At 41.7% G+C, this 10,790-nt stretch overlaps 1 protein-coding gene across 1 annotated transcript; it reads right to left on the minus strand.

Annotated features, from left to right (window-relative positions):
- Positions 1–915: 915 nt before the first annotated feature.
- Positions 916–1,767, minus strand: LOC117080010 (5-demethoxyubiquinone hydroxylase, mitochondrial-like). Its single transcript, XM_033204475.1, has one exon. It carries the CDS (start codon positions 1,703–1,705, stop codon positions 1,052–1,054), a length of 654 nt encoding a protein of 217 aa, XP_033060366.1. The 5' UTR covers positions 1,706–1,767; the 3' UTR covers positions 916–1,051.
- Positions 1,768–10,790: the final 9,023 nt, after the last annotated feature.

Here is a 10,790-nt window from a genome sequence, read left to right on the forward strand (position 1 = left end):
ATTGCTTCATAGGTGTCTTTTTTTTTTTTTTTTTACAGTTTCTTAAATTTCAGAATTCAAATAAGATTCATGAAGTATAATTGTTGATTTGCCTTTTAAGCCTTTTTTAATATCCATGTTAACTTTCCATTTCTTTTGTTTTTATCTTGACATATATTGTAATTGCAGAATCTGGGTGTTTGTCTTGTTTGTCTTGGGTGTTCTTCACTGTATGGATTTTGCTGATTGCATTTCTGTCACTATTATGTGATATAGTTGCTGTGATTTGAGTGTATTCCATCCAAAACTCATATTGAAATTTGATTGCCAGTTGACAGTGTTAGGATATGGGGCCTGGTGGTAGGTTTTTGAATCATGGGGGCACTAACCTCATGAACTGATTACTGCTATCTCCTGGGAGTGAGTTCTCACTCTCTAAGAAATGGACTAGTTTCTGCCCGAGTGGGTGGTTATAAAGGCCAGCCCCTTGTGTCATTTTGCACATGCATCCTTCCCTTTCACTTCTCTGCTATTTTATGATGCAGCACAAGGCTGCCACCAGAGGCCACCAGATGTGAGCTCCAATCCTGAACTTTATAGCCGGCAGAACCATGAGCTAAATAAATCTCTTTTCTTTGTAAATTACCCAGTCTCAAGTTTTCTGTTACAACAACACAAAATGAACTAAGTCAGTAGTTTAACATGTTCCTTTGTTAAGTGCTACTTGTAAATTGATAATTGGAGAGAGAAGTAACAATTTTTTTTTTTTTTTTTTTGGAGATGGAGTTTCACTCTGTCATCCAGGCTGGAGTGCAGTGGTGCAATCTGGGCTCACTGCCTCCTGGGTTCAAGTGATTCTCCTGCCTCAGCCTCCCAAGTAGCTGGGGTTACAGGCTCCTGCCACCATGTCTGGCTAATTTTCTTTTTCTTTTTTTGTTTTTAAAGAAACCTTATAATTTAATTAACAAAATTCACATTGTACAAAAGTACAATGATAACTATACACTTGTTTCTCTGCAAATGTCACTTGGTAAATTACTATGTTTTATAGACAGGCATAACTGGACACACTTTACAATCTTTCTGATAAATATATGGCCACTTTGCATTCAGCTTGGATAACGCTCTTCAGGACGGCATAGGCTGGAGCCAATTCGGCATCATGTTCAAGGCCTGTGTCATGGTGCTCAAGCTCTTCATCCCGAAATTTCTTTATCACCTGAAGAAGTTCCTCGTATTTTTCAGGGTCCTCCTCCATCAGCTTCCTGATCTGGTTGTTGTAGTGATGTGCTATGCTCTCTTCCACTGCCACGGTGCAGGCCATTGCACCTTCCTTCCCGAGCAAGGCGGTCCCTGCCCCCAGCGCAAACCCCAGCACGTTCCAAAAGGGCATCAGAACTGTCGGCCGGACCCTGAACGTAACCATCAACTCACTGAACTTTTTCAAATGGTCCTTTTCTTGATCCCACATTTTCTGAATGACTGGCCCGACGCTTGTCCGACCCAGGACGGCCATCTGCCCGGCATAGATGCAGTTTGCTCCATATTCGCCTGCATGATCCACCCGGATTATTCGATCCACAGCTGCCCGATTGATATTGTCTAAGGTCATTCCTGAACTGCGAAATCTGACAGGGATTCTTCTTCCATAAGCTGAGAGCGACCGCCGGGCACCCGGGCGCAGCCGCCACAGGCAGGGAGCCGCCACCGCCCCGGCCCAACTCATTGCCGGCACAAAAAAGCAACCACTTCATTGAACGGAGAGGGCCAATACTGCCCTTGGCTCGGACTGATCTAATTTTTGTATTTTTTAGTAAAAAAAGGGTTTCACGATGTCGGTCAGGCTGGTCTCAAACTCCTGACCTCAGGTGATCCACCTGCCTCAGCCTCCCAATGTGCTGGGATTACAGGGGTGAGCTACTGTGCCCAGTGAGAAGTAACAATTTATAATAATTTATGTTTCCATTCATGAACATACTGCCTTTTATTTTTTAAGTTCTAATTTCATTATCTGCACAGTTTTATGGGGTTTCTTAATCAATGAATTGGACATTTATTGGTTTTACTCTTTGGTTCTTTACAGTTTTTCTCTTGCTGTTGTGTTTAGCCTATTTTAACTTCCTGTGGTTAGTCAGTTTGCTATTGGCCTTGTGATCGTTGCACAAACCTTACTGTCCACATTTCTCCAAAGGATTCAGAGGAATGGCTATATGAAACATTGGACACCCTGTTTATGGTATGGAAATGCTTTTCGAAGGATTCCCCAAATACCCACAAAGGTCAAATAAATGCAACGTGGCCACTGCAGATGTCTGTGTGTATGCACGCTCATGTGACCTTTGCTTGGGTTATTGTTGCTCCTTTAAGGCTTGAGATTTGTTAGTCTCCCTTTAGCCATTATGCACAGAATTAACAGGTTCCATCTGAGAGTCTAAGAGGTCTTTGCAAAGTTTCATTTCTGGTCTTAAGCCAAGTAATTGCACTGCCCTGGATTCTAATCAGAAGATATGGAATCAGGCTCTGTCTTTCATTCCAAGGTTTGGTGAGCCACAACTGCCTGAACCTTTGTTTTCACATCCTTAAAACAGAAATTACAATACCTATTTTGACCAAATCACATGGTTGTTGTAAAGAACAAATGGATTGATGTATTTGAAACTGTTCTTTAATAGCACTGTCCAATACAAATATAATATGAGCCACATATGTAATTTAAATTTTTCTAAACCACATTCAATAAAAGTGTGAAGAAACCAGTGAACTTAATTTTAATGATATATTTTATTTAACCCAACATAACTAAAATATTATCATTTCAAATATTAAGGAGATACTTGACATTCTCTTTTCTTTACTAAGTTTATGAAATCTGGTATATTTTACGCTTATAGTATATCTCAATTTGGATGCTAACTTCTCATCAGAAATACTTGATACGTATTTAGATTGCATAATATAATTGATTAAATAGATTCACATCCCTAAATCTCCCCAAGCCTAAAAAGGTTTTCTGTACCTGAATCGAATATCAATTTTTACATTTAAATTAATTAAAATGTAATAGAATTAGAAATTCAATTCCTCAATCACATCAGCTACATTTCAGGTGCTTAATTCTTACAGATGGCTTGTAGCTACCATATTGGGCAGTACTGCTGTATGAACTGATGAGTTCTATAGATGTGACTGCCTTTACTAAAGTTCTCAAATCTGTTAGATTTTACATTGTTTCACTTTGATACTCCACATGAGATAAATGAATTTCCTTTGCTTTGACCTACAAAAGAATTTTCCAAGGAAAACCTCCCAGCTTTCCCAACAACTGGACAGCAGATTGCTTCCATTTCAGTAATCCAAATTTACTTTGTCTAAGAGTTGCTACACATTCTGGGAAATAAATACATCTCTAAGAGTGGAGAAAGGCTGACCAAAATAGACCGCTTTTAAAAAGCTGAAAAATCGATTCCTGGTAGTAATGCAATCTGGAGTACATGAAACCATTAACACAGGGGAGCCCACAGCGAGGTCAGGATCTATTCTGAGCCATGGAAAATCAAGCTCCGTGTGACTTCGGTACATTACCAGGAGCAAACTATGATTCCAAGCAAGGCTAAACCCATCATCTCAGGGTGACCCGCATTCTTAGGGGGTCACCTCATACAGTTGGGACCTGCTAGCAGAAGTGAGTAGGGATATCGGGGCAATGACCCAGGATACTGTACCTCAAAAAAAATTTTTTTAAGATTTCATCACAGAATGAATACTAGAGTATTTCTCTTCTTCTTCTTACTGGAATAATAGAATAGGAACTTTTCACAGCTACTCCTTACCTCTCTAGGGGATCTTTTGAAAGAATCTGCTGCCGTCAGATTAGATGTTTTGAACAAATACACACCTGGCACTCGCCATGTCTCAGCCATTGTTCTAAGCTCATTTTTTTTCCTCTTTTTTTTTGAGACAGAGTCTCACTCTCTTACCCAGGCTGAAGTTAGTGGCATGATTTCACCTCACTGCAACCTCCATCTCCTGGATTCACACGATTCTCCTGCCTCAACCTCCTGAGGAGCTGAAATTACAGGCGTGCGCCACCACGCCCAGCTAATTTTTGTATTTTTAGTAGAGACGGGGCTTCCCCATGTTGGTCAGGCTGGTCTCGAACTCCTGACCTCGAGTGATCCACCCACCTCAGCCTTCCAAAGTGCTGCGATTACAGGTGTAAGCCATGTGCCTAATGTTATTTAAATGAACTAATTTAACCCTTACAACAATCTTAAGAGAGAGGTATTGTTATAATCCCCACCTTACAGATGAGGAAACTGAGGCAGAATGAGGTTCAATCATTTGCACAAAATCACACTGCTGGTAAGTGATGGGAATGAACCCAAACAATCTAGGCTTTTCATCATTGGTAAATCCTATGGCCTATGCTATGACTGAATACGGATCAGAGGCTAGCCATGCACACCCAGAGCAGAGTACTGAGCCACGTATCCAGTCGCTACAGATTCAGACACCACCTTCTCTAATGAACTAGTGAAATCAGCAGATAACTCATAACCACATCTACCTTTACAACTGTGCCTTGGGCTTCTAGAATGCTATCTGCGTGGCCTCCTATCAAAAGTAGCATCCTTCAAGGCTAAGCTCAAAATAAAACTTCATTGGGTTTGGTTCCTTCACAACTAAAATTACTTTTTTCTTTTATCTTTCCCAACCTTTTATTACTTTATCTGGAATACTGCAGTTTTTCTAAAGCTGCCTTAAATTAAAGCAATGTCTTTCCTCTTCTAGCATCAAGCCCTGGGAGGATTGGAAGTGTATGTTCTTTTTAATTTTTGTATCCTTCACCTCACCTAGCATGGTGTTTTTCACCTTCTAGGCACTCAGTAAATATTTATTAACCTAATTTGACTATAAATGTAATATATTGCAAAATACACTGTAGTCGGTTTCGAGAAACTTGAGTTCCAAACTTAGTTTTGTCACCAATGTATGTAACATCTCTGAGCCTTTGTTGTCTCATCTGTAATTGGATGAGATAATCTCTGAGGCCTCATGACCGTTATAGAATAGGCTAATCTTTGTTCTGAATTTTTGTACATGAAAAGTTTTTATTTTATTTTCATTTGCTTTTTAATTTTTATTTTTTGAGATGGAGTCTCGCTCTGTCGCCCAGGCTGGAGTGCAGTGGCCCGATCTCAGCTCACTGCAAGCTCCGCCTCCCAGGTTCATGCCATTCTCCTGCCTCAGCCTCCTGAGTAGCTGGGACTACAGGCGCCCACCACCATGCCCGGCTGATTTTTTGTATTTTTAGTAGAGACGGGGTTTCACTGTGTTAGCCAGGATGGTCTCGATCTCCTGACCTCATGATCCACTCGCCTCAGCTTCCCAAAGTGCTGGGATTACAGGAGCGAGCCACCGCACCTGGCCAAGGTTTTAAAACAAGTCCCTAAAGGGGGTTTCATATATTCTGAGATCACTCCTGGTAAAGACCGCCTGCTGAAAGAGGGTGGAAGGAGCATCCCACCACCTGGGGCAGTGGAAGCCCCTGAGTTGTGCTGTCTTAGTGAAGGTGATTGATAGTGAAGTAGAGAATACTGATAAATTACAAAGCATCCATCTAATCAAAATCAACCTATGGAGTTAAGTCTTGATGTAAAATAATACATTAAGAATTAGTGGAAAAGCTCTGAAATTGTTGCTTCGATTTTCAAAACAGTTATTTTTCAGTAGGTAACACATGCACAGCTTATAAAATTTAAAAGATTTTTAAATACTTTCAATGGAAATACCAATTTTGTCTTTTTTTTTTAAGTTATTTGGATAAAATGCTTATTTCTTTTTTAACGTAAGCATTGAGTGGAAATACTGGTTATTCTGTCTGATATTACATGAAGGTCAGATGCCCTTCATGCAACCGTAAGGTCGGATGGCAGTTTGATGCTGAACCAGCAAACAAGGGAAGGATGAAATTGTCATCCACACTGTACAGAATGGGAAGCCAAGGCCTGGAAACAGGAGATAATTGAGATAAGGCCACCTAGAGGGATGCTGGGGGAACCGAATGTGGAAAGTCGGCTAGCCTGACGGCCCACTCCTCATGGACATTATCTTCCTTCTTGTCTTCCTGCTCAGTGTAGCTTATTTAAAAGGGAAGCACACTGCAGCTCTAGGGTCAGGTCAGGCCCACCTGGTGGCTCAGCACCTGCCTGCAAAGGTAAGAAAGCCTCTCCAGCCGAGGCTTGTGATGGTGTCAGGGGAGAGTCAGGTTCTCTTTGGAGAGGAGCCTGTTGGGATCTTTGTTCCCAAACACGTCCCATTTCTTCATGTTTATTGAATTATCTCAATCACATACTTGATCACTGGGTCCCAGGAACGGGGGCTGGCTAAACTAAGAACATGCAAAGTTGAACTGTATTTACTCTTGATAAGAAGACCCAAAGGAAGTTAACTTTTTACCCATTTTATTCTCAAAGCTACCAAAAGAATTATGAAATCTACTTGAGAGCAAACGTGGAGGTTATTCACAAAGGCATTCACAATGAACTAATGTGCGGATCTTTTGCCCTTCTCTCACTTTGTGCAGAAATGAGCAGGATGATTTTTTCCCCCTGTGTGTGTGGCTCTGCAGGCCGTCAGGGGACTCCACTCCTTTCTCCCTGCAGGCTTCCTCTGCCACTTGCTACTCCTTTGCACTCGTTCCACCTGGCAGAATCTGAGGAACACAAACTAAAATGCAGGTATTGGTATCCCAATAACAGGCTCTGAAGACAGTTCAAATAGGGAAGTTTTGAGGCTGGGATTCTGGAGAAAGGCACTCATCTCCCAGCAGGCCCAAGTTCACTTCGTTCTCCACTACAGAAATGCCTCGATGCGTTTGAGAACATTTTGTCCTTATGGTGAATACTCCCGACTGACTTGCTCCAATCAACACATTTCTTTAACTCCTTTAAAACCAGCTTGTTAGAGCTGTCTACAATGCCATCAGGTTCCAACTTCCTTTAATTAATTAGGAGGCTCAGAAATGTGTGAGTATATTTTAGAAACTGTACTGTGGGTGCTCGTAGCAAGTTCACTTATTTAATATTTCATGGTGAGCTATTTTCTACTCTCAAGATAGATTGGGGGAAGGGACCCTTTGCCAGCCATAAACATGTGTTTTAATCTCTAGTCCTTTTTGGCATGTGTTGCTGACCTACTTGCCCCAACTCCCTACCCTGTTCCCCTCACCTTCAGCTAAATAAGAAGTGAATAAAGCAACAACATGGGAGAACCATTGTTCTTCAGAAATGTACCAAAAGGAGGCACCGCTAAAATTATTCAGGCAACTTGGATCCCAGGCTCCCTTTGGAGAGGAAAGCTTTTGGGATATGTGCCATGATGATTTATTACAGGTGGCAAAAATACTTGTTATATAACACACTGCTGACATTTCTGCATCCCTGTTTTGCAGTAATGCTAAAGGCCAGCACATTCCAGTCAGCCTAAGCTGGGCTTGGGTGTTTCCCGATCTCCTCAGCTACCCATTTTCTGTTTGGTCTCTAGGTGGCCAATCTAATCTACCTTATTTTGCATCTCATAATGCCATTGTCAGATGCAACCTTGTTCCAAAGTCTGGGACTGTCCTGTGAATCTTTTCCAGTTTCCCCATGATAGTTCATTGATTCATTTACCCAAGTAATATGTATTTGTAATTTCCGTGTGAGGTGTTCTGTGTTAGAGAATGAGTAAGACAGGCGGGGCGCGGTGGCTCACACCTGTAATCCCAGCACTTTGGGAGGCCAAGGCAGGTGGATCACCTGAGGTCAGGAGTTTGAGACCAGCCCGACCAACATGGTGAAACCCCATCTCTACTAAAAATACAAAAATTAGGTGGGCATGGTGGTGGGCGCCTATAATCCCAGCTACTCGGGAGGCTGAGGCAGGAGAATCACTTGAACCTGGGAGGTGGAGGTTGCAGTCAGCTGAGTTTGTGCCATCACACTCCAGCCTGGGGGACAAGAATGAGACTTTGTCTAAAAAAAAAAAAAAAAAAAAAGAATGAATAAGACAGATACATCCCCTCCTTGCCTCTGGAGTGTCTTGTCTAACCTGGGAAATGATCTTTGAACAAAACACTGTGAACGTGACTAGTGTCATGCTGATATTTAGGGAGCTTTAGGAACAAATTAGAAGAGACCTACCCTAGACTTGGCATATGAGCCAAGAAAGGCATCCCTAACCAAGTGCCATTTAACATGAGACCTGAAGGGAAAGAATGAGCAAGGAAATGATTTCAGGTACTGAGGAATAACATACATGAAAGCTCTGGAGTAAACAGGAGTGTGGTGTGTTTCAAGAAATAGAAGACCAGTGTGGCTACAGCATAATCAAAGGTCATATGAATTTGGCATTGTATGTACCTGGCAATGTTCAAAGCAGTTTAATTTATTTAACCTTCATAACAATTCTATGATGAGAAAACTGAGACCTCAGAGAAGTTAAGTAACTTGCCCAAGGTCACAGAGCTAGGAAATTCCACATCTGGGCCATGAGCCAAGACAATCTGGTCCCAGCCCTGTCCTCTGAATGCAGCACTAAACTGCAGAGAGAACAAAGGGAGAGAAGATGAGGACCACATCACACAAATCAGAAAAAGAAGAGGAAAATCATTTAAGTAAAACATCTTGGATAGCACTGAAAGGGAAACACAGCATCCAGGTCTTTTAAATACTGACTTTCATTTCTTTCTTCAAATGGAAAATTAGAGGAACCCACTGAGAGACTCGCTATAGGTTAGGCACTGTGAGAAAAACAAGAAGCAGTTAAATTCATCCTCAACAGGTTAGTAAGGTCCACATAACTTCGAAGGACAGAAGAGGTTAGTGTGTGATAGACAGCAGAAGGATTCATGGACCATGCTGCCCTTGAAGTGGCCTTATAGGGGTAATTAGGATACAGCCTGGTGGAAGCAATGGAATGGTTTTAAGTTCATTGTCTACTCCTTTCGCATTCTTTCTTTTTTTCAGCATATACTTGTTATGTACCTCCTACATGTCTGGTCCTCTGCTAGGAGTTAAGGGTAAAGCAGTGAATTGGACAAATAAAATAGAAACCAGCATCCACAAGGGCACAGTAATGGGTAAGTCTGTGATTGTGGGTGATATTGAAGAAATTCTGGTTGGCACCAAGGGCCATGTTGAAAATAAATAGGGCTAAACTTTACAGGTGGGTGACGAGGGTAGAGGAGATAAAGCAATTGTCAAACTTCTAACTGTCAGAATCAAGAATGGGAATTTCTGGCCTGATACAGTGGGTCATACCCGTAATCCCAGCACTTTGGGAGGCTGAGATGGGAGGATCGCTTGAACCTAGGGGTTTGAGATCAGCCTGGGCAATACAGTAAGATTCCATGTTTAAAAAATAAAGAATGGGGATTTTTTTTTTTTTTTTTTTGTCTTACAGATAATGGAAAACCATTGCTAGTTTTTGAGTTGGAAAAAAAGTAATTAAAAGAGTTTCTGGAATGATTTGCCTGGCATCTGTGCACAGGCTGTGCTAACATAAGTATTAGTACCGTGTTAAGCCAGGTAGAAGGAGGCTCAAGGAACAGAAAAGTAGGGTGAAATATTATTTATTCTTCTCACTTGTCCTGAATATGCTTTAAAATGAAAATGCTATGGATTAATAGGTTCTGTCATTCTTGAAGATCAAGATCAAACTAGTTTCTCTTGATTTCTAAAAGTAGACAGGATTTCTGGCTGATAGCATGGACCAGTTTTATTAACCAAAAACTGCCTTCAACCTGGCACCTCTTCAGCCAGAAACAAACATATTATTCACCCTGGACTGCCCTGAAAAGGGTAAGAGAAATGAATGTAATTTAAGAAGACCGTTCTTAATTAAAGGAGCCACTTGGTAAATTCCAATGGCTGCCTTGTTTTGGCTGAACCTTTTGTTTCCCTAAACTTTTCTCTTCTTGTTTCATTTTAATTCAGTTTTCCACATTGTCCTCTTGGAACCTTTACCGCATTTGGGTTTTACCCGATAAATTTTGATTTAATCTTTGGCAGATGCTGCTTCAGGTTGACTGTAATTCAGGGACTGGCATGTACATTGTATCTTGGCGCCAGAGCATGTGGGGCAGCGGATGGCTCTGGAGTACTGAATGCACGCTGTTGTGTGGCTCTAAGTTCTCAGGATGCCTGTGCAGTGCCCTGGCATTTCACTGCAGCCAGAGGGACAAGTGGGGTGGATTTCTTTTTTTTTTTCCTGGCATTTGCAGTTGAGGACCTACGTTCTCTAAGTATCCTTCCTGAGTGGGTTTTTCTCCACTCCCCATGTATATTTTCACTGTGAACCTCACACTGCACATTTTGCTGATTGGTAATATTTAATGTGTGGGTAGAGGTGCTGTGGCGATGCGTGCTTCCTATAGTCAGACAAATCAAAGCACGGATGATTGTGCCATTTTAGTGAACGAATTGTTTTGCCCATTCTACCTCTTGCAGAGCTAAGAGGATGCAGTGCGTGCACGCGTGCACACACACACACGCATACACACACTCTGTTCTTTGCCCTCAAGGATTTTTTTTTAATAGCATACCAGAGCTCTGGAATTGGCAGGGACTTTATAAATGATAAAGTTTATCCCCATTCTTTATAGACAAGGAAATTGAGACCTAGACAGGAAAGAGGCACGGTTGCCAAATGCCACAGAGTGAGCAGGGGCTGCAGAGATTACAGTACAGATTCATGCTGCGGCCGAGGGTTCTCTGTACACCTCACCACCTAAAATTATCTCTCTTTTAAAAAGGAGGAAACATGGACTT

This window comes from Trachypithecus francoisi, unplaced genomic scaffold, assembly GCF_009764315.1.
Source record: "Trachypithecus francoisi isolate TF-2019V2 unplaced genomic scaffold, Tfra_2.0 Lachesis_group8, whole genome shotgun sequence".
NCBI lineage: Eukaryota > Metazoa > Chordata > Mammalia > Primates > Cercopithecidae > Trachypithecus > Trachypithecus francoisi.

What these genes read in the sequence shown, in the direction of transcription:
- LOC117080010 (XM_033204475.1), bottom strand. Translation starts at nt 1,705, where the DNA reads ATGAGTTGGGCCGGGGCGGTGGCGGCTCCCTGCCTGTGGCGGCTGCGC.